General features: G+C 29.1%; 1 protein-coding gene across 7 annotated transcripts in view; it reads left to right on the top strand.

Annotated features, from left to right (window-relative positions):
• Positions 1–25445, top strand: part of LOC107440500 (uncharacterized) — a 176639-nt gene that overhangs the window by 65369 nt on the left and 85825 nt on the right. The window contains exon 1 of one of the 7 annotated variants that reach the window (XM_016053442.4): positions 20193–20411. The exons of the other annotated variants lie outside the window; for them this stretch is intronic. Coding sequence (XP_015908928.1) covers positions 20375–20411 — 37 coding nt within the window. The 5' untranslated portion in view covers positions 20193–20374. Of the gene's footprint in view, positions 1–20192; positions 20412–25445 lie in introns of those variants that run through there. 7 annotated transcript variants of the gene reach the window in all.

Genomic DNA, 25445 nt, shown 5'->3' with positions numbered 1-25445 from the left:
TCATTGAATTAATTTAATTTCGACAACATTTTACAATAAAATTAAATGTAAGCATAAAAAGCAACAAAATAGCAAACAAAAAAAAATAGAAATACGATTAATTTCATTCAAATAAAAAAAATATATATGATTAAATGTAGTTTTAAAAGAAAAGCAAATAATTAAGTTTTTGGGTTAAGAATTAATGCTCGAATAAATGTCATTTAGTTCGAAAACATACTTCAAATCAGGAAAAAACAAGTATTAATTACATTGTTTTCATTGAAACGGAAACAAAAGTACTAATTGAAAGATCGATATTTTATTTTTTTTTAGTTTCAAATGAATAAAATAAATTAGAATTAATTTTTTTAGCATTGAATTCTTCGTAATTTTTTGCATGATTACACTTTTTTATTTTGCTTTTATTTTTGCTTTTGTTGCAATTAAAAATAAATGCATAAAAGAGTGAAAATGAGAACACAAAACGATTTACAAAAGAATTACTAAAATGAGTCGACCTTCGCAAAAATATTACAAAACTGACCTTGTTTTAATTTCATTTCATTAATGACGATGGATTAACATTATATGAAGAAACATTTTCTATAAAAATGGTTTTAAAATTAAAAATATTAAATTATTGTGTAACATTAAATTATTGTGTAATAGCAATAAATAACTTTAAATTTAACTTTAATAGCAGATTTTAAAATTTTTTTTAAACAAAATGCTAATTTTTTGTCAAAGATTTTACCCGATAAAAATGTTCGCATTCGAAGAATACTTTATCGACCATACTTCTAGTGGATATATTTTATTTTGAAGGTTTTATGTTTTCAGATTTTAAAGCCGTCGTTGAACAGCAGGCCCAATTTTGGGTTTACGACTACTAGTTTTTAAATTCATAGCCTTGTAATTTTGAACTCTAACCAGAAGAGAAGGAAACGCCTGGATCAAGTAATGGAAGAAATTTGCATTTGTGTACTTTTTGATTAAACAAACCTGCATTTGCGTAACATGTAGAGGAAAACCATGAAAACCTCCCACTGTCACCCTGATGGCAAGGTCACTCTAACCCATGATCCGTCTACCACTGAGAATATTGTGCTTCAGCTTTGTGGTCAGTGTGAGCCGGGTGCGGAATTCATATCGACCAGCCATCGCTAGGATTTGAACCCGGTTCACCTCATTGGAAGACAAACGCTCCATCCCCTGAGCCGCTACGACTCTATCTTGACGGTTACGGAAAATTTACATCCTTGTACAAATTAATTGAAACAAACTTTTTTTTTCGTGTTTTTTAAAGAAGATGTTTTGATGTTGTTTCGGTTACATTGGGGTTGGATCTTTGCAGCCTATTGACGGTATGATGCGTTCTGAGCAGTACATTACTATTCTGGGTAAAAAAGTTGTTCCAGAGTTGAAAAAACGATACCCTGATGGAACAGGGATTTTTCAACAGGATTTAGGTCCTTGCCATGCGTCCAAAATTGTCAAGAAATTCATGTCTGAGAATCAAATTAAGACATTGGAATGGCCAGGGAACTCTCCGGATATCAACCCAATTGAGAATCTCTGGGCCATATGCAAGAATCGCCTATTAAATATGGACTGTACAACTATGGAGAAGCTAATCACGGCGTTAATTCATGAGTGGTACAAGGACACAAATATTATAAATGACTGTAAAAAATTTGTGGAATCCATGCCGAATCGTGTCCAAATGTTAATAAAGTGTCGTGGAGATCATATTATGTACTAAAAATTTTTGAGTTTGTATAAATTTAAATAAAATAGCATTTTCTCTCAGTTTTCTGAATTTATTGAGTTTTTTTCCATTAATTTGCACAAGGGTGTAGCTTTAGCTAAGCAGTATAAAATTTCAAAGGGAGTTAAAAAAATATTTTTCATTATGATGCATTTCTTTTTATGCACCAAAAATATAATTATAAAACATCCTTATCCCCCTAAATAATGCAATCGCATTTATTTTTTCTCGTAAACTTGTAAAAATAATGTTACATTTAAATCCGTTAAGTTGTTAATTATTTCCAATGCTTGATCCAGGAGATCCCTTACCTTCTGGGTTGGGTTCTAAATTACAACGCAACGAAGTCAAACATTGATAGCTGTAAACTCAGAGTTGGAGTTGTTCGACGCCGGTAATAAAATAAAACAATATAGTCAATGATTGATTAATTAAATAATGTGAATTTTTGGCACAAGAGCCATTTTTTCCATACCACGTCTAAAATTAGGATAAAATAGTAACTTTAGTAACTTAGTAAAAACTTGCAAAACTCAGGTCCCATAATAAAACAACTTGAATATAACTGAAATACCTTGTTTATAATCAGGTCAGCAATATGATAATTATTCTTAAGAACTGTTGCGAGCTAAATATTTGGTGAATACCAATTAACAGTATAATTAAATTTGTGTAAAATGTCTGAAAAATAGAGAATAATATTTGGGTGTGGAAGGTTTCTGAGTATGGTAGACAGATCGGGGAAATCACAATATTGAAATAACCGCGTCTGGTTAATTTATATTCATGACACTGGCTTTAACGATGTTTTACAGCTATTCAAGCATTGCAAGTTACACATAATGGCGCTTGTTCATTAACTCAAATGTGTCTTTGAGTGAGATGAGTATATTTTCTACATCTATTTAAATTACTGAAAAGTTGTATCAGTTTTTTAATTTGATTTGTTTTATTGTTTATATCAGCATTTTGATTAGCCTGCCATAAGTTAATTAAAGCGTTATTCATTGCATTTTAATGTCTGAAAAAGTAATAGATTTGTTCCAAAGAGTACGAGTATGTTTAGCTATAAAATATGCATTTTCATTGCCGGAAATTCCCACATGTCCTACTATCCAAATAAAACGTATTTTGTAATCAGAGTTAGTTTCGTAAAACGATTCAGAATTACTATAATTATTGTTATAAGGGCCGGGATGGCCTGGTTGTTAGAGCCCATGTCCAAGAGGTCGTGGGTTCGATCTCCGTCAGCCGAACACCGTCAGCCGTGCAGTAAAGGGTGACTGATGAACAATAAATCTGTCGAGTCACAAAGTGCACCATGTTCCCATAACAAATCATACATCTGGGAGTACTGATGCAGGAGTTTCCTTGTCTTCCGGATTGGTTCAAAATTACAAGGCTACGTAGTTGAACATTAGTAGTCAGTTGGATGTTCAACGATGGCTATAAAATAAAATAAAATTATTGTTATAAGGCATCTGTTTAACTATTTGATTCAAAGTAAATAATCCATTTTTTTTTGTCTTGAGGTAAAATTTTCAAGAAGTAAATTTCCATCCAATTTTTTCTAGAGATAAAATCCAGAGTTAAAATTATGGCATTACATTTCGATGTGAAGACAGAACTTGATCGATGAAATTTCTCTGACAAATTGAAATGCTCATATAGAGCAGATGATGCAACATGAGGGGTTGGTTTAGATCCATGGGTAAACAGAAGTTTAAAATCATTAGATATGCTACATTGAGTACAGAATTTTGGTCAGTAAATAGTAGGCTCGGTTCGGTGCTTTGGTGCAGTATAATTAAAAAAATCAATGATTTGAAGAGATGAATTGATTGACGGTGATATTGCACGGAGAACACATCAAAGACTTCTAGATATAACAGATGAAAGTTTTTTTTCATTCACTGCCCGAAAGTCGGTATATAGGATGATCTGTTGTTAAAATGAGTTTCGACATTTAATTTTATTTTATAACCATCGTTGAACAGCCGATCCAATTTTGGATTTACGACTACTAATATTCAACTCCGTAGCCTTGTAATTTTGAACAATCCAGATGACAAGGAAAACTTCTGGATCAAGTATTGGGAGAAAATTGCCTTCGTAGAGGACTTTCTGAAGGAACTAACCCGTATTTGCGTTACATGGAGATGAAAGCCACGAAATCCTCTCCGCTTAAATCTTGTTAATCATTAGATTTTTCGAAGTTTTATTACAATGTCTTATAAACTTTCATATATATGACGAATCTTCTTTTTTATTAAGCATCGCAAATGCAAATAAAATGATTCGCTTGTTGTTTACTTTCCTTTTACTGATTGTAAAAAACTTGAATTTTTTTTTAAAATTATTTTATGGATTTTTATCTTTCCTACTCTAACCTCGAAAAAATAATCCAATTTTAAGCGTCAATTACTGATTTGAATCTATTTTCTTTCAAATGTTAATAAATATTTTTTATCCTTTTTAAAATAAAATTTCAAAAGGGTAAAATTTATTAACGTACGTGTTCAAGTGCCGTCAATGGGGAATATTAATTTGACATTACTTCAAAAATTAATGCACTCCAGAAAATCATTTCTCAAATAAAAATTTCGATTTCATTGTCATATGATGAACATAAATTTTTTTTTATCCTATAATCGATAATCGTTATGACAGCCAAGAATGTCAAGAGAACCAGGAATGCAATATTTTCTCATCTTAACTGGAAATCTCATGCCGTGACTAAAGACTTAAAGAGTGCCTAATAAAAGCGTCGATATTTCAAGTGCTAGTAAGAAGGGATTTAAAGGCTTTCAATTAATCACTTGACATTTTTTTTTTAGAATATCCAAGTTTTATTCTGTAGCCGATAAGTTTTCTTAAATCTGATCCTTGTTCTTTTAAATTAGGCGGTAAAAACAAACCTTTTTTTCTTTAATGATTATTCAAACTTTTAAAGTGAGAAATAAAGCTGTTTCGAATTAATTGTTTTTAGGCTATTTTATAAACGGAGATTACATCTTTTTTTAAAGCTTTTGCATTTTATTTTGTAGGCTTTGTATTTATTTCAAACTTGTTTTGCTTAGCGAGATAAATAGCATTAGTGACAACGAAAAAAACTAGATGTACGTAAAAGAAAACTATATTTTTTTACTCTGTTCATTAAAAGAAAGAACAATTTAAACAATGATTTTCATTATAATTTTCTTATGCGGTGCGCAAAAAATCGGACCAACCTGATTTAATGATGGAATCTTCACGTTCTAGGACTCATTCTTAATGTTTCGATAAGAGTGACTTCAAATATGCTAATTAATTAGTACAGAAGATATTTTAAGTTACGAAATCAGGCACAAAAACGTACTTTCTCTGAATAAACATACCCTTTTTTCGGTGCATTCATGTTTCTGACTTCTAAAATATAGGAGGTAGAAAATATGGTCTCAATAGTTTGTGGTCAAGAGAGCGATCCAAAGCTTGGACCCCTTAATGTTAATTTTATTTTTTGCGTATTTCGTTATATATCAAGAACTTGAATTTTAATTCCATGCATAAAATACATTTTAGTAAATATATATTATTTTTTATTATTTTGTTTAATAATAGTCGAAAAATTTTGAATTGTAAGGTATACAATTTTTTTAATTATTTTAAAGTATGTAATTTTACATGGTAAAATACCAAGTTTTAGCGATATCGGTGGAATATTTCCCCAAGAAATCATATTTTAGATAATTATTTAGATAAAACAATGTATAATATAATTAATTATACGACAAAAATTTTCTTACATTTGCAGTCATTTGGATTTAAGAGAAACAGTTGCTCATCTTCGAATTGTTGATGAAATCAATTATTTATAAATTTTTTAATATGAATGAGAAAAAGAATTTTCAAACTACTTTTTTTTTTAGATTTTATATTCTAGTAAAAATATCATCCCGATGATATAAGAGTTTTCAACTCTCCCTCTCAACAAATCTTTTTCAGTAATTATAATTTTTTTTTGTTTTTTTTGTTAATAAAAAATATCAAAATATTTTTTGGATTGTAATTAGAGCGTCCCAAAAGAATACATAAAAGGGAAACAGGTGTCCCATCTGCGTCAAAGAGTTTATGAAAGGGCAGCGTTAAAGTATTGTCAGCATACTTTTCGAAAAAAAAATTTCATTCTTGTGATATGAAACTTTTTTAAAGGCCATTATTTTTCTAATTCAGTTTTAGTATTTGTTTAGTACTGTGGACTATTAAATCATATTAACGCACTTTTATTATTTTTGCAATGATTGGATATGCTATGGACAGTGATTATAATATAGAGCAGTTTCTAATGAATCGTAATAATTATAAGTAGTGGATATTGATTTATATTTGACAATTATTTAATAAAATGTTTTGTTCTAGTTAAGTATATTTTAATTAAATACCATTTTTAATTTTAAAAAGTCGCCAAATTTAGCGATGAAAGGCGTAATTTGCAAAACCACTAGAAAATGATGTAAACAGTCTGTCATAGAACTAGTGTATGTTAAAAGTTAAGTTAGTTAAATCTTATATCTTAGATGCTTTAAATAAACAATTAATAGATATCTAATGCATACAAGAACTTTTTATTATGTTTCTAAAAAGAAGCTCGCCTTGTAAGAGATAGAAAATGAACAGAAGTTTATCTTGTGAGCAGTAGAACAAAAGCAAAAACTGAGCTAATCAATTCTAAACTAGAATTCTATAAAAGATTAACATGATGCAAACGATATGATAATAGATATAAGGCTAAATTATAATTATGCTTAAAAAATTAAATAAATATGCAAACGATTAAAAATATGCAAACGATAATTTTCTGCTGCAATAAATTACAGTAATGCTGAGAGGTTAGCTTTGCAACGAGTACAGCCGAATTTTGATCGGACGAGAAAGTACACAAACAACAACAATTTTTCAATGGTTAAAAAAAAACAAAGAAACCTTAAATTATAAAACGCTATTTTACATTAAACATGCTACACTGCTGGAAATTTAGGACAGAATTGAACCACAGTATCATTCAAATTTGATGCAACTTTAATATAGTGCAAAGTAAGTAATTTAAATCCTTGAACTTGATTATACGATTCAATATGGTTCACTATTTAAGCTTATAGAAAATTTCTATTATATTAGGGTTCAAGATACCCAATAATATGGTTCAAGATTAGGGTAAATATCATGGATGTACACAGAGAAAAATATCATGGAAAAAAATTTTCGTACTGTACGGTAACGACATTTTGGCGAAAAATTATAATTTTGGTCAGTCAAATTTGGCCAAAATCATAATTTTAGTCATAATATACGGTATTTAAGCCATTTTTAGTCATTTTTCTCAATTATATGGTAACGGTTGCCCGAAAATTCCGGTTTTCAAAATTATAGTTCTAATTACCATATATTTATTAAAAAATACAAAACTTAAAAGTAAGTTTAACCGAATAAATGGTTTTTAAACCAAGCTTTAGGACATCATGATAATATTACAAAATTTTATCACATATTATAAAGCGATATTTTATTGCCAATTTTACCATAATCATAACCAAAGCGCTTCGGTAAAAATTACTTAGCTTCCTGTTATTACTGCAAGAAATACTTCAAATTCCACCATATTTTGGTAGTTTTGAACATACTTTTTCCTCAGTGAATAAAAAAGAAAATAACTAACTCAAAATGCTTTAAACATACAAAAAGAAATCGTGATTATATTTTCATATGCTATTCAAAGGATATTGTAAGATATTCTAAGTGAATGGATATTATAAGTCATGTAAAATTATATGTTTTAATTTTTTAAATGCATGTTTTTCATTTTTTAAATGTATATTTTTTCTCATGATTTAAAGTATTGTTTTGTTTCCTTTTTTATAGATTATTGTTTTATGGAAAATATAGTTTGACTCTTTTGGGAGAAAAACACTCACTGCGAAAAAATAAAGTTCTCAAAACCTGTCAAAATGCTTTTTCCTTTCCACAGAAATTTCAATACTTTCTTGCAACGAAATTTTACAAAAGTTCTTTCAATTGTAAAAAAAAAATGCGAGGAACGAAACATGTCATGTAAAATAGTCAGATATACATTATATATATATATATATATACATATATATATATATATATATATATATAAAACAATTTTATCAGCACTGTTTTTTAAAAGACTTAATGAAAGCATATTTAAGTGTAAAAACCATTGTCACCCACCCATTTATTGCGTGACAACATAACTTACCAAAAATCCGTTTCAGTATCATTTTGAAACTACAGTCGATTCGTAGTTCAATTTATACAATTTTAAAAAGCTGTAAAATATGTGTTGAAAAGTAAGATCAAATATAGAAAACAATAGTAAAATTATTTTAAAAAAAAGGTAAAGTTACCAAACGGTAAACGAAACTTAATAGCAAAAAGTCGAATTTGAACTGACGATTTAAACATGTTTATGATTAGGGGGAAAAACAGTAAAAAACCATTTTGTCAGCTAAACAGCTTTAAATCGTCACATATACAGACAAAGTCTGCAAAAAATGGGACTTTTTTGCATTTCGTGGATATCGGTTTAAAAATGAAAAAAAAATTATTTTTTTAAATAATTTATTTCCGTGAGTATTTGTTGTTTTTTTTCATGTGAAATTTACAGTTATTTTTAACAGTGTATATTTGTATTCATTATAAGTAAATAATATATCATGTCACTAAAATTACGTCTGGCATATGCAGGCTTTTTAATCCAAAAACGTGTTTAAAATATTACATTCCAGTGATACTTGTAATAAAATTTCTTTTGCTTCATAGAAATATAACAAAAAGTTGATTTTTTTTTTAAATGACCATAAAACATTACATTTGAGTGACCATAAAACGGTATTGCTCGTCAGGCTAACACGCAAATGAGTGACGAAAACTAATAGGTTAAAAATAAAAAAACCTACAGTGGCTAACAAAAAATTCGAAGGGAAAACTGAGATGAAGGAAAAATGATGAATCGTAAGTAGTAGAAGGATGCGAATCAATGCATAGAATAGAATACATTTCCATGCATGATGCAGGGTAGAATGAATTTATTAGAAAATCAACTTTGAGAAGAATAAAACAATTCTCAAGTGTATTAAAATAAGCTGATGTGCCATGATTATTATTTATATTTCACAGACATTTCGTATTCCATCAAAGTAAAATATTTCAGGGAAAAAATTCCTGAAATGATTCATTTTTCTCCAAAATAAATATTTTGAGGGAATCATCCCAGGAAAATGTCTTATTTCATCAAGATTATTCTGCAAAATTACATTTTATATACATATTTTAAAACAATCTGATGTTTTCAGATGTTAATATTGGAACTAAAAATCATTATGCAGCACAGCTAAAACAAAATGATTCACATTACAAAATTTAAGACCTCATAGTTTTGAAAGAGCGAATATTGCAGCATGTTATTTTGTTAATTAGGAGTTGAGTTACTTTTATACACTGTTAAAACTCAACTCAAAATAAGTTAAGATGTAAGTTACTTATTTTATACACTCGAAACTCAACTTAAACAGAAGAAACTAGGAGCACTTAACGATGTTTAAGGCAAATTTTCTATATTTTCATCGTATGAAAAGATTGACCATAAAAGATTGTGAAAATAATGATATTTTTCATATTAGATCATTTTCAGATTTATACACGTTTAAAACTCAACTTAAAATAAGTTAAGAGTTTAGTTACTCATTTTATATTCTTTAAAATCATTTTATATTGTTTAAAATCATTTTATATTGTTTAAAATCATTTTATATTGTTTAAAATCATTTTATATTGTTTAAAATTATTCAAAATTCAACTTAAATAGTAGAAGCTAGAAATTTAGTTACTTAACGATGATTAAAACAAATTTTCTATATTTTCTTCACTTGAAGAGATTGAAAATGGAACCGATACTTTTCACAGCTAGATCAGAAGATTTTGCAAATCAATTCAATAAATTGAAAATTTTCTTTCTTTTGTTTTGTTTTTTTTTAAAATTCATGACTTTCTGAATAAATCTTAACAACAGCAGCGACTTCTATAAATGGGATAATATAAAATGTGATTTCGTTTTCAAACAAAGATTAATCGGTTTTCCCAGTTGGAACGACAAGTGGTTATTCATAATTTTATCGTTAACTTTAGCAACGACTCACGCAACTATAGTTTCCGCACGCATGGGTACCTTAACATGAAACTTCGTTACATTTCAGTGTATGCTATTAACTCCAATACTATATTAACTACGATAATCGATGATTTATTATTTCTCTTAATCGCTTTTATGCTACATCCATTTTTTTTGTTGGATACTTTAATAAATGGCATTGAAGTCGCTTAAAAGTGTTTTAGGTCAAATAAACTCAAATTCTATTAATCTTCATATTATTATTAATATATTGACAGTATATGGTTGGGTTGATATACATATATGCATGCATGCATGCAAGAAGCCGACCGGCCTGTGTAGGTGACAAGGAACTATCCTTGCATCAGAAAGGTTCTGGGTTCGAATCCCGGGGCAAGGCATGGATGTTCTTTCCTTCTCTGTACTATCTGTCTTTAATGTGGGAGTGACGTTTGCCCACCTACGCGCCCCTGTAAGAGAGGTCAACAAAATCGCCCTGTATTTGCCTGAATTGACAGATGTTAACACAGGTGGGCATTGGGAAAAAAATAATATATATGCAATAATAGTTGAGTAAATAGTGCTTCACTGAAGGAAAAGTGCGGTAAAAACCGTAATATTTACAGAGTTTCTAGTTCTATGGGAACACCAGATTCCTGGTAATTATTACCGAAGCGCTTTGCTATTTATTTTGGTAAAATTAACAATAAAAAATAGTTTTTTAATATGCGATAAAATTTGGAAAATTTGATAAAATTTGGTAATTTTATTATACCTTAGAGCATGGCAAAAAAAAAAAAAAAAAAAAAAACAATTTTTTCAGTTAAATTTAATTTTTTGTTATGCAGTTTTTATTAAATGCGTGGTAATCAGAACTTTAATTTTGTAGAATAGAATTTCCGCCAAACTGTTATCATATAAACGGGGAAGAACCAGAAATGTCATTACGGGACGGTAATTTTACCAGAATTTTTTTCTCCGTTCATAAAAAAAACGAATAATGGAATTTCTGAAATTCGTCATCGACACTTTACGTAAAAAAAATTCATTAATTTTAATTAAAAAAATTTTAAGAAATTCGTATAAGCTAAAACTTTAATTTTATTCTGAAAAACTTAAATCAGAAATTTCAGAAATTACAAATTTTTATTTCAGAAATAAAAATTTGTTGGTCTAGAATTTACTGGGTTGACTTGAACTGATTGATTGATATGAATTTTTGACGCAAGAGCCATGTTTTAGCTATACAACCAAAAAGCCTAAAAATAAAATCTGGTCTTAAAACCAGGTAAAAAGCGAAATAACTAGATTAAGATTCAAGCAACTTTATTAAAATCAAATCAACTAGGTTCAAACTAGTTTAAAATCAAGATAGCAAGGTTAAAATTAGAGCTAAATCGAATTAAAATCTGTTACTATGACAAGATTATAATTACTCTGCCATTGCGAATAAAATATTCTATTGAATCTCTTCTTTTTCAATAACTTCATTCAAATTAATAAGACACTTGATATTTTAGTGCGACATATTCATACAAAATCAAAATATTTCACAACAGAAAGAATCCGAAAAAAATATTTAAAATTTAAATTTGCTAACGCAATAAATGAAATAAAATTTTCAAAAAACCTATTTTAAAAAAATACTTCTATCCAGAATTTGACACTATTATTTTCTATTTTGTAAATCCGATATACTTTCTTTTACTGCTTTCTTTCTTTATTTATTTAGTTTTCTCAAAGACAAATTATTCCCACATCTTCAGACGAAGAATATATATATTTTTTTTTTGCATTGCATGAAAAATAATGTAGTAGTATTAGCATGTGAGAAATAAATCTTGAACGAAACGTCGCTTATTTTAAAAGCTGGATTAGTAAATGAATTTTGAAAAATATTTAAGATTATATTAGAATTAGAAATTTTAAGTATTAGAGTAATTGCACTACAAGAACTATTCTTTTTTATAGTTTTCAAAGTATACATTTAAACTTTTTAGTTCTTTTCTTAGAAATAAACTTTAGAGCCATATTTTTATTGAAATAATGATAATGAAAAAATTGCGTTCCCGTACAAAAAATTATACGTTTTTAAACTTTATGGCTTTCTTCCAGATGTTAAAGTACATTTTATTGCTTTTTTATTTTTAAGAAAAATATTTTCCTTAAGAATTCAAATTTTGTTTAATTTCTTATGGTGTATCTTAATATGTTTAAGCATTTATGCTTAGGAAAAATAATGTTAAAATTCAAAATTTATTGCGTCAGAAAGTAATATTAAACTCAAAATAAACTGGGGACTAATTCACTTAATTGCAAAACACAGATGCATTACAAGAATAATAGTTCAAAAGTTAGTGTTATCACGTTAAAGGAGACTCATAATAGAATAAGTTTAAAGTTTTAAAAAAGTTTTATTGAGCCAAACATTTTGATAAACTTGACTTAATTCTCTTTACGCCAGCTGGCGCATGAGGCCACAAGTTTGGCGCTCCATACCTGGCATTCCACTCATCCAACTAGGCCTTCCCAGGATGTTTGTTTCATTCTGTTTGTAGGTTAGTTTCGGCCGGCTCCTTTTCCGTTTTCCATCAAGCGCCCATGTCAAAGCTATTCTAGTTGGGTCTTTGGGGACATTTTTGGCAAATGGTTAAAAGTCTGGTTTAAATTTTTGGGAAGTATTAAGTGTTTTTAAGATGGTCAATTAGATTTCGTCGTAAAGTGCCACCTAGTAAAATAGATAAATGAAGAAAATCAAAATTACAAAAATAACGTCTTTTAATTTTTAAGCAAGAACACTAAGTCAAGAATTGATTTATGGTTAATTGGTCTCTGCAACTGGCATGAGATGTCCATTCGATGAGATTCATTCGATGAAAATGGTTTATGTGTTGTTATGTTGTTAGTGTATACTGTTTACGAAAACTGTCCGTTGTTTACCAAAACTATGTGTTGTTAGTGTTATCTGTTTACGAAAACTTCAGAATCAATAAAATGGATGCTGTACTGTTACGGGCAAATGTGCGAGAAAGGCAAACGAATTACAAAAAAGTGCCTGTAGCTCATTATCAGATTAATCACGATAGAGAAAAAGTCAAAACTAGCGCTAATTATTTATATTTACATGTGTATTTAGTATTTACCATTATTGTGTTTACCATTTATGTTTATTACTATAGAACAAAATTAGCGTACTGCAGTAATACGCATATGCATTAAATGAGGATCATAAAGTTGCGCGAAAACTTGATAAATGATTAACAGGACATGTAAACATAGAAGGCTTTTGTAAGAAATTCAAATCAGAAGAGTATTTACATGCAATTAGTAGATTATTTTCGATACATATGTTTAATCCAAAAAGTATTTTGCCGAGAACTGGTCTGGTGATATCAAATTGAGCATATATACATTCAAATAAAAATAATAGCCAGGATAGCAAGTTGGTAGGGTTCTACACTTAGGTCCGTGAGAACGGGAGTTCGAATCCAACCGAACGAAGACTCTTCGTGTAGTAAATGGTGACTAGGGCACGTTAAATCTGTCAAAATTCTCCATGTTCCTATGACAAATTATACCTCTTGAAAGCATTTTTGAAGAGGAATTTCCTCAAAATAAAACTTCTAAGAACACTATTTTAGTTATACATACATAGTAAACTGAAGGTCCACATTGTGTACCCCCAATGGGACCTATAATAAATTCCTTCGGTAGGGTACACTATTCTATGTGAATATAATACCTGGTCCAATTACAATATTATAGGTTAATATTAAGGCCTGTTATTGGGATATGTTTTAAAAATACAAAGTGACGACGAATTGGACGTAGTGGATTGGGGATTGATCGTTATCTGGTTCAGGTGAAAATTCGATCTGTGGATGAATGAATGGGTGTATGAATGAGTCTGCCCTATAACGTATGGGTGTGGCATATAGATATGGTAGAAGCCGAATTCTTAGCCATAGATGGCGCCACTGGAAAACAAGAACAATCGCACCCCGTATGTCGAAATGGCCTACAAAAACAACAAATTGCTTTCACTGCAACGTAAAACAAATTATAAATGGTGAATTAAAAAAAAAAAACACTTGCAAAAATCTTTAAAATGACCTTCCATCATGACAGTAAAAAGAAGTACGGCAAAAGAAGCAAAAATATTATTAATTTTCAAGTCACACAATTATTTGTTTGTTTTTTTCTTAGATTTAAAAACCTATGAAAATCCAATAGGTTTAACAGAAGTTTAGTACAAAATAAATCATTTAAATACTTAAAATCGAGTTAGTTGAATCATACGAAAATAACATGGTTATATGCAAGAAAATTATAACTTTACTATTTTTAATATTAAAAAAAATGCACTAGTATATGAATAAAAACTCATTCGGTAATAACTCTGTAGTTTTCAATAAGGTGAATGAATTTTCAAAAATAAGCGAATTTTCAAAATAAAAGCATAAAAATAATGTTTCATAAAGTATTGGATTCTTTCCATTTGCATATGGATTTCCCATAACAAATACTTTATTTTCAAATAAAAGTATTAATTTTAAGGAAAAAAAAAGGCAAACTTTTTGTCGAAGAATTGTGTATGAAAATATATTTGCACAGGAACGAAATGGTTTTGGAATAGAGTGCTTGTCAAAACAACTTTAAAACATTGTTAAAGCAAATTGCATGTGAATGGAGACTTCTTGAAAATGCATAAAATATTTACATTTTAAATTTAATATAATGGTGTATACATTACATGTTTTACTTTTAAGATCATTTGAGATACAGTAGGGTAAACAACTTCCCAAGTCAAATAAAATTTTCTGTTTGTCGATTCTGTTGATGAGTAAATAGAAACTGCAATGAATTTTTTTAATATAATAAAAAGCCTTAATGATCAAACTTAATGTATTGCCATACATAGAGCTGAAAATAATATTCATGCAGGAATGAAACTGAGTGCGGATTTTCCTCAAAAATATAAATCGGTATAAGAGTTGTAACATCGCAACCTTAACAATTTTTTATATCTATCTTTATTTTAAATTAAGATAAAAATCTATCGGAATCTCTATACACATGAGTATTAATTATAAAATATTCCTATTTAAAAAATATCAAAGTAAATTAGGGACAGCGGTGTCAATCAAAAAGCAGAGCATTTCCGCAACAGCCCGTTGTGGGCCAAGGGGGTCATGGAGGATAAAACTCCATAATTTCGTGACCTACGACATGTTTGTCGCAATGTGGCCACAGTGCCTCGTTTACTTCAAAGACAAGCTGGCACCCATCGATCTAAAGCTGGGTGGGCTTCTAGCCGCCACTGAGGATCGAACCCCAGCTCTTCACAATGACAGCCCAGAGCTTTAACCACTGAGCCATTGTGGCTCTCTTTCAATCATAAATTTACGGTTATTTTATTGTTATCATTATTAGTTTAATACCGTCATGTGGGGCTACTTTGTGCAAATTCGAATTTGACACTTTTCAAGTGCAGCTATTCAGTATTATGTTTTTTTCAAGTTAAAAATTTGTGGAATTTGAAGATAGAAGTCTCCTCTATTACTACAAAAAAAATTTCGAATTTTAAAACAATCTCAGAGTGTGTTTTGTTTATCCAATGTCAACAACTTTCCGAGAACGTCTGACGTCGAAAAGTATGCCTGGAAACTTTAGCTGTGAAATGCAAAGACGTTGATCAAACAATTGTCGTAAGTGCAAAATTTTTTATTTATATATTAATAAACAATTATATCATGCTAGCGTTAAAAAATTTTGAAAATTAATAACAAATAAACGGAAAATGAAAAAAAAATGCACTGTGGGGCTACTTTGTGTAGAGTTTCATTCGTTTTTTTTTTTTCGACAGAAAAATGGTCAGACGTTATAAAAAAAATACTTGGAACGAGAAACTACCGTGATTACACTTTAGAAAAGCTGCAACAATGTTTGCAAGCAGTTGCTGGAATTGAATTGAATTGAATGTTGGGTTTAATGGCACAAAGTCCACAGAAGGACATGCTGCGCCAAACAAACGGTTTTAAAATAAAATCCTAGGTAGATATATACTACAAGTTTTTCCCATCAAAATCACACGGAATTTGTAAAACTGAATACAACGAAACCAACGCATTCAGGAGTGAGTAAAACGAGATAAAATTTAAATGTAGTTAAGTATCATAAAACAGTTGCATTCAAAGCTGAATGAAATCACATAAAATTGTAAATAGGATAAAAACAGTTATATACAGTATAAGAGACCAATTGCGCGTAGAAACGCAAAAATGTTAGGATGATGGCAGTCACCTAACAAATCCTGCAGTGTTAAAATGGAACTACCAAAAAAGGTTAAACGATGACGGTTAAAACATGGGCAATAAATTAAAATGTGATGGATTGTGAGTAAAACGTTGCAAGTATTGCAGTGAGGAGAAGCAAGTGAAGTCAAACAGCAAGTGAAGGTGGGTCAATCGAGTGTGGCCAATTCGAAGACGAGTAAGTTTGACGTCTGCCCTACGATTACATAGCACAGGCAATGGATCTAAATCAATTTTTATAGCGCGCAATTTATTATTAATTTGGAGGTCCCACTGCTGCAACCATAGAGACTGATGATAGAGAGCAGATCGTGCTGCAACATCGGCCAAGTCATTGTCTGGAATTCCGACATGACTTGGGACCCAACAAAATAAAATATCAAACTCATTTTTATGAAAAGTATTTAACAGATGATGTATAAAATTTAAAATTGGGTGAGTCGATTCTTCGAAATGTCCCAATTGGCGTAACACGCTCAAACTATCTGAATAAATGCAATATTTTTGAGTAGGCAGTGATGAGATCAATCGCAGAATTGAATTGAATTGAATGTAGGGTTTAGTGGCACAAAGTCCAAACGTGGACATGCTGCGCCATACAGTACGGTAAAACAGTTAAAAAAGCAAAGTACATGCCTTTATTTGTCGTACAATTATAACTGATAAAATGGTATAAGTTTGTAAATAGAATCAGGTAAAAGGCATGAATAAAATCGGATAAAAGGCATGAATAAAATCAGATAAAAGGTGTGAATACGATATAAAATACATGAAGTAAGTAAAGTGTTTGCGAAAGTGAATAAAATTGCAAATGTATTAAAACATTTATATACAGTTAAAAATACCAACAGCACGTAAATATGCAAAAATGTTAGGATGATGAATATCATCCAGCAAATCCTGCATACATAAAATGGAACTCCCAAAAAACGTTAAACGAAGTTGGTTAAAACATGGATATGTTATTAAAATGTGATGAATCGAGAGAGGAACGTTACAGGTATTGCATAGAGGAGGAGGCTCTCCAAACAGTAAGTGGAGGTGTGTTAACCGGGTATGACCAGTTCGAAGACGTGTAAGCTTTACATCAGCACTACGCAAGGGCAGTACTGGCAAATGGCCCAAATCGGTTTTAATGCTATGCAATTTATTAAAAACTTTGAGATCCCACTGTTGTTGCCACAATGATGTCACAAATTTCCGTATATGCAGTTTTACATCAGAGAAAGGTATGGACAATGGTAAAGTAGATGTGGCAGACCGTGCAGCTGAGTCGGCTAGGTCATTCCCTGGAATACCAACATGACTCGGTACCCAGCAAAATAAAATCTCAAAGCCATTCTTCTGAAGCGTGGTTAACAAATGAATAATGAAGCATAAAATTGGATGAGTGTCACAGTGAAACTTTTCTAATTGGCTCAAAACGCTCATACTATCGGAGTATATAAAATATTTCCGAGTAGAGCGAGTAGAAATTAGTCGTAATGCTAATAAAATAGCAACAGCTTCAGCAGTAAAAACGGAGCAAATTTCAGGGATTTGGTAGCTGTACGTGACGTCAGCAATGATGATACCACAGCCAACATATTCAGGCGATTTTGAGCCATCAGTATAGATCGGAACATAATGAGAAAACTGATGACGATGAGAAAGGAAAAGTTGTTGAAATATGGTTGGTGATACAAGTGATTTTTTAGATACATCAAATAGAGAATAAAAATGATATGGTGAAACAGTCCAGGGTGAAATAAGTAGGTGGTCTACCGATTGCGATGATGAGTCTAAAATAGCAAATGTTTGAATGTCAAGCAGTTGCTGGTGATATGTCGATTGCAGAAGCTTCTCGGAAGTACAAAATCCACAGAAATACTACCTCTAATAAAATTCACAAGAAAAGCGTGAAACGTGCTGGTAAACTATTATTTTTCTTCTACAAAGATTTTTCAATGAATTAATCAAACGATTTAACACATAAAAATATATTTTATAGGACATCAGGTGATTTTGAAAGAAACTGAAAAGCAAATTCTGTCATGTTCATTCAAGCATGTTATGTTCAAATTTATCAATATTATAAATGTTAATGAATGTGTAATAATTATTATTTTTGAAATTTCATCTATTTCAATGTTCAAAAATTTATATGCTTTCCGTTTGTTTAAACTCAAATATTTTGAAATAAACATTCAAAATATTTGAAATTCTTTATAAAATTCTTTATAATTCTTTATAATTCTTTATAAAAATAATTCTTTATAAATTCTTTATAAAAAATGGTTTTTTAACGCTAAAAATTATTTTCAAACTAATATCTTTACATATCTTGATGTTTTTGTTATTAAAAATGTCAACAATCAACATTTTTAACAATTTTATTTCAATATTTTACTAAAAACATGATTATTAAACTGAATTCCTATCACTGCACAAAGTAGCCCCACATGACGGTATTATTATTATTTTACTGTTTAGGATTTAAGAGTCGTATTTTGAAAGGTGGCGTAACCGTACAGTGTTATATATATATATATATATATATATATATATATATATATATATATATATATATATATATATATATATATATATATATATATATATATATATATATATATATATATATATATATATATATATATATATATATATATATATATATAATAAAAATCATAATTATGTCCTAGTATCGGGAACTTCTCTCATGTTGGCTTATCAGGATCTAAATTTCAAATTACTAGTTATAGTGACATATTTTTTCTGTTTCAATAAATTTATTAAAATGATTTTTATGGAACTTACCAAATTTTAAATTTTACGTGTTTTTTGCACCTTTTTCAAAGCTACTTTAGTAGCTTCATTAAAGTTTAAAACATTTAATATCTTAAATATCAGAATTTCGTAAGTAAGATCCAAAGATTACAGTTTAATAAATAAATTCAATTAAAAATATTCCTAAATATCGATTAGCAACTCAATAAAAAAATCGGTTCTCATGAAATTTTCCATAGTCAACATGTGATGTGGGTAAAAAGGTACCATCTTTACATCAACATTTATATTGAAATTTCAACAGCTTAACATTCAACATCTAATATTGAAATTTTTCAAAATATAAAATAATTAATTTGAGAGTTTAAGAGAGATGAAAAGTCGTTTCTTATTAGAATTGGTTTGATTCAAATAAGGCAATTCTTTCTTTTCTACTTATTACGAAACAATTCTTTTATTTCTACTTATTGCGTCACATATTCTATTGTCCTAAGACTAATTTATTCTTTAAGTATAGGTCGATTTTTTTGTTCAAATTTTAAGTTTTAATCATTTCATTATACTTAACAGACTATGCGTACATAAAATTATAATGAATATTTTATTAAAAAGCTGATTCTTTTTTCTTTTCTTTTTTTTCTTTTTTTGAGAATAGCAACTTAAAGAAAAAGACGAAAAACAATGATGAATGAGAAGCGTTCCTGGGAATTGGAGCAGGAAATCGGAGAATAACGGGAATCGGAGTCTTCAAGTAAAATTATTAAAAGAAACCTGAATTTCTTTTGTACTACAATTACTAAATTCTACAAAATCCAAAACGTTTTTCCAACTTGCTAGTATAATACTTGGATCTTACGTTACACACAATAATTAAACTTTAAAGGAATAAAAAAATCGTAAAAATACTAGGGGATAAAAATGAAAGAAATATTTTATTCGATCTGAAAAAGAGCAAACGAAAATTTTGCTTAAGATAGAGAAATGAAAAAAGATAAATATTTTAAATCGTTTGCAGAACGACAAGGAAATTCTTCGGCAGCCTTTTATTAATTCTCAACTCGACAATGCAAAATGTCCAGGGATTTCGTTCTATTCAATCCTTTTTCAAGCGTTTTCTACGCTTGACGTTCTAAAGAGAGTTTTGAGCGTTCCGGGTAAACTTACTTCCTTCCGGTCGCGCCGGAGCTGTCACGTGAGCTATTCCGGGCAGCTCTTAGAAACCATCTAACAATTGGTGCTTTGGTTGCCGGCGAGACTAGTTGTTTTCTAAAAGTTCTGCTTCTTGCTCTATTTGTTGCCTTTTTTTTGCATAAAAAGTTTGAAAAATGGATAAATTGTTGCTATGATAGTTTGGACAGGTGTTATCGTAGGATGTATACCAAAAATGGACTTAGGAAATATGTAATAAGTAAGTATTTTTTAATAATTATTTCCTTTTTCATTTCGCAGATGGTCATGCGTTTCATACTTTTTTTGTATCTTCTAGGGGGCTCCGCCCACTGGCCGCTTCGCTCACCAACCCCCTTTTATTTCTTTAAACATATTGTTACTTTAAAATTGAAAATTATTCAATTAAAAATTGATAAATTTTTTACTGTATTAATACAGAGTTGATTCCCCAAATTTAGAGTCTCATTCTGATGGAAAAAAATCTAAACATATTAAGCTTCTTTTTTTCAGGTATAGTTGCAAGTTCATAAACAAACTTAAAATTATTTTTATTTAATTTTTAGAACTTTAACTTAACTTTTTCGATATTTTTCGCCTAAGAGAATATTAAGCGGGAAAAACTAATAATACTTTAGAATTTTAAGTAGTCATTTTCTTATTTGTATTTTAATTGCATATGTTAACTTAACATAGTTTTGAGTAAAATTTATTGTAAAAGTAAATATAACTTTTTAAGAACTAAATAAATAAATTGCTTATCGGTTAATAATTGAAAAATGATTACTATTATCAAATGTTGCACAAAATGTGCAACATCATGAGATTATTTTGAACATAATAAAGAAAATACACTTACAGTTTTAAGTTTCTATTTTTTTTATAATATAAATAAATTGGGTTGCCACGTTTATATCCAGACTCTCAAAATCTCAACATTTTTACACACCCTGCCGAGCACGTTAATCTACAAAATTACAGTTTTAAAAAATTTCAGATAGAATTACCGTAATATAGTGCCGGTACATCTGCCGTAAAATCGATTCTACTGTAAATTCATATTTACCGTAAAATATTGTACCGTAATTTTTCAGTAATAGTTATTTAATTTGAATGATTCAGAGATTTTACGATAATTATTACTATAAAAAATTACGGTATAACCGACTTTATGTTCCATTGCATGTTTTGATAAAAAGGGATTTTACGGTAAAAAATAAGAGCATCTGTTATAGCATACTTACTCAAATGGAAATTTTTCATGCTCGATTTTTGATTACTTTTTTATTGCATATTAATTAAAATAGATGACTATACCTATTATTAATCCTTCGGAAAAAAAACTTAAATTCACTACACTATATCTAAATGAATACTTTTATTTTTAAAATAAATCAAAAATATTAAATATTATTAATACGGAGGTATTAAGAAGCATTAACAAAGAAGTATAAAGCACGAATAAGAATTGATTAGAATAAATGCAGAGCATTATCATTAACAAAAAGAAATATTATTAAATTTAAATACTATCGGCAATTGCATGCTCTTCAACGTGTAAAACAATGTAATGACAAAGGGAATAAAAAAAAGATACGAACTTTGTTTCATAAACTCTCATTTGTATAGTTAAATTTAATAATGTTTTGGTCTGATGAAACAATTGATTTTCTTCTTTTTTTTCCCTTTAATTTCGAGTATTCGTTCTTTATGTCATCTTGACAATCTACAACAAAATTCGCCAATCCTTCTCAAGGGCGGATAAGTTGTTAAAAAGCGCAATTGAATAGGTTTCAGAAAACCATTGGCGCAGTTCGATATCACCAATAGAGTTTAACTAGTATTTTACGGTTTGAATAATGATTGTTTTATATAAATGCCCGATCGGGCATATAAGGGTTGGAAAATACATACCCGATTGCAATTTTTATACGTCTCGGCCACGTCGGGCGATATAATTCCGTGCCCTAGTTAATAGAAAGATTTTTTACAACGCTTGTCTTACATTCACCGTTACATTACCTTCATTCTCTATTTTTTAACGGTTCTGCGATTTTCTGGGAAATTTTCTGGTATGGGCTGTAAATTTTAAACAGCGTTTGAGTTACGGGAAACTTATACACCATGCAAAAACTCCCTTATGTTTTTTTTTTTTTTTTGTTACCTAGTCGTAAGCCAGTGCCTACTCCTGAAAATATTAATTATCAGACATCTATGAAACACTTATAAAAATTATGATGCATTTGTTGGAATTAGATGTACAGCTTAAAGGCATAAAACTGAATGAAAAAGAAACGCCGCATATAAAAACGTCGAGTTATTCAAAACTCAGGGTAAAACTAAACGGTGCTAGAAATTATACCTGGTGTGAAATTTAAAGACATATTGGGTTGAAAATGAAATTTAATGGCCAAGAGCCGTGAGTGTATGTACATTAAAAGAAGAGAAAATACATATAAACAAAGAGAGAAAAGGATGAATACTAGGGTATCTCGGGATTGGAAGTGAAATAGAAGTGCAATGGCACAGAGTCGGTTATACGGCGCCAAATGTATATTATATATTAAAAGCTCCATGTACGCTTATAAAAGGGTACTATAAGCTACATTTGAGGCTAGGACCACTAGGTCAGCTTGAGATTCCGAATTATTTTTGAAATCTTAAATTGAAGTATTATAGAATAAACAAAATAAGAGTCTTAAGCGCATAAAATTTTCCAGCAAAATAACAAAAATGGAGAAGATACAAATTTCACAATAATGCAGATACCGCTTACATTAGAAACTTACTTATATGATGCCGAATTAAAAAAATAATTATTTTACATAATTTTTCGTTCTTAAAAATCCACTATCATCCGCTCTTTATTTTAAAAAAAAGAACTTCTCAATGACTTGGTCACGTTCAAGCCATAAAAGAACCTGCTCTCTTTTATAGATCATCTACTTTATTACAATCTGCTATTGCTTTTCTCGCTCAATGTATCTAAAAATCACTGAAATGAGACCATTCTATATTCGAATGTGAAATTTGATACCTTTCTGTATCAATAAACACAAATGGGCAACCATAACTTTAACGATAATTATCTTCTAGAGAATCGTTTTACAAAAAGTTCAGCTGCAAAATTCAGGCACCTTTACGTGTGTAACATCATGTTTTGAGGAATCGAACTAACGTCGGGTTTAGGGCTTTTTTTCTGAAGGCACTACAACGCTGCATTATCTGGACTCATTAAAAGTTGCTGAGAATAAGGGATTTTACTGAGAATAAGGCAAATTAAAATGAGAATAAGGCAGCGGTTTCTATAATTTTCCTCTAAGTGAAAAAATGACGCCAAATTGCCGATTTTTAAAATGGGTTTAATGACTATTAAAATATTTAAGTTATTTATCCGTTCTAATGCACAGATATGCACTTCATTGCAAGAATATAACTTTGGTTCCAGTTTAAGGCACTTAAACAGTGGCTCCTTTTATATTCGAAATTATTTATTTGCGAAAATTTTTCATGTTCGAATTATTAGCATCGAAGGAAACCATGAATGCCTCAAGCTGAAACGAATAATTTGTGCCAAATGTAGGCAAAAAAGGAAAAAAAACTTGAAAAAGGAAAAAATCATTAGCTCTTAACTGGGCCGGAAAATTTGAACTAACATTTATTCCAAGAAGAGCTATATGAATTGTGGTCATTGTATGCATGTCCTCAAAGAAGCTATTAATTTTATCTTATGCTTTTTTTTAAAAATTTAATGTATTTTATTAAAAACTGCCTAATTTAAGAAATAAATAATATAATTTTTATGGTTCATACTGAAATTACCACAGACAGTCGTAAATAGGCAATAAAAGGTTATTTTTCAAAAAATATTATCATGAAATATTATAACATTATTTGACACAAACCTAACTTTCTTAACTCATCTAATTTTTTTATTTAATAATATACAGTATTTTATTTATTTAGCTATGCATTTTTAGTAAAACACTTTCAATACAAAATATTTTTTTAAAAAATTAATGGAAACATACTTTTTACACCTGATTAATGAATATATACTTCCATTGTTTAAATTATTCATTATTTACATTAATCAGGAAATCGATAACAATTATCATTTTTTAGTTTATATAAAGTAAGAGTCAATTTATTTCAGAATAATTTCTGATAAGTATACATATCATCGACATTAATTTAACCACATTCAGATTTTAAATCAGGTTTCTATTTTCGATTATAAACCATGTAGTACTTTAGTTTTCTATAATGATTCATATTTATTTTCGTATAATATTTCTTTATACTTTGAATCTTGTAATGTATCTTATATTACGAATCAAAGTATCGATTTAATAATATGAATCAAAGTATCTATTTTATATTATGAATCAAGGTATCTATTTTATATTAAGAATGGAGGTATCTATTTCATATTAGGAATCAGGGTCTCTATTTTATATTATGAATCAAAGTATCCATTTTAAATTATGAATCAAGGTATCTATTTCATATTAGGAATCAAAGTATCTATTTTATATTAGGAATGAAGATATTTATTTCATATTAGGAATCAAGGTATCTATTTTATATTAGGAATCAAGGTATCTATTTCATATTAGGAATAAATGTATCTATTTCATATTAGGAATCAAAGTTTCTATTTTAAATTATGAATCAAGGTGTCTATTTTAAACAATAAGTCAAGGTACCTATTTTATATTATATCATATATTATTTTGTGCAATCATATTTATTTTTGTATAATCTTTCTTAATATTATGAATCTTATAATCTGTTTTATATTATGAATCTCATAATCAGTTTTATATTATGAATCACGATATCTATTTTATATTATGTCATAAAAACTCTTAAAAAATTCGGAGTTATATATTTGGCATACACCCAAAAAAAAAGTCCATTTAACCTGTTGCATTCACGCGAATTCATTTGGGCTTTGCAAATCATTAATAAATGGATGAAAATATCAGGATCAAGTAATGTTGAAGACTTATGTACTTTAAATGTCCCTCGTAAAAAAATAAATAAAACATTCATTTTAACATAAAATTCGTGTACAGGTGTGTTTGATATAATGCATTAACTATCATAATTCTTTTATATTACCATTAAATATTAGAACACAAGAATAGTCGAAAAAAAAGACTTTATACAAAATGTTAGAACTTAGTATGATTGATTTTTTTCAGCATTTCGATGTAAATGCTTTTTTAACATGCTTTACTTTTTAAATGGTGAAATGCATATTCAAAGC

The sequence above is a fragment of the Parasteatoda tepidariorum genome, chromosome 9, assembly GCF_982258835.1.
Source record: "Parasteatoda tepidariorum strain Cologne lab strain chromosome 9, Ptep-v5.0, whole genome shotgun sequence".
NCBI classification, from domain to species: Eukaryota; Metazoa; Arthropoda; class Arachnida; order Araneae; family Theridiidae; genus Parasteatoda; species Parasteatoda tepidariorum.
Note: the sequence above shows the minus strand (reverse complement) of the source record. Positions and strands in the feature narration are given on the sequence as shown.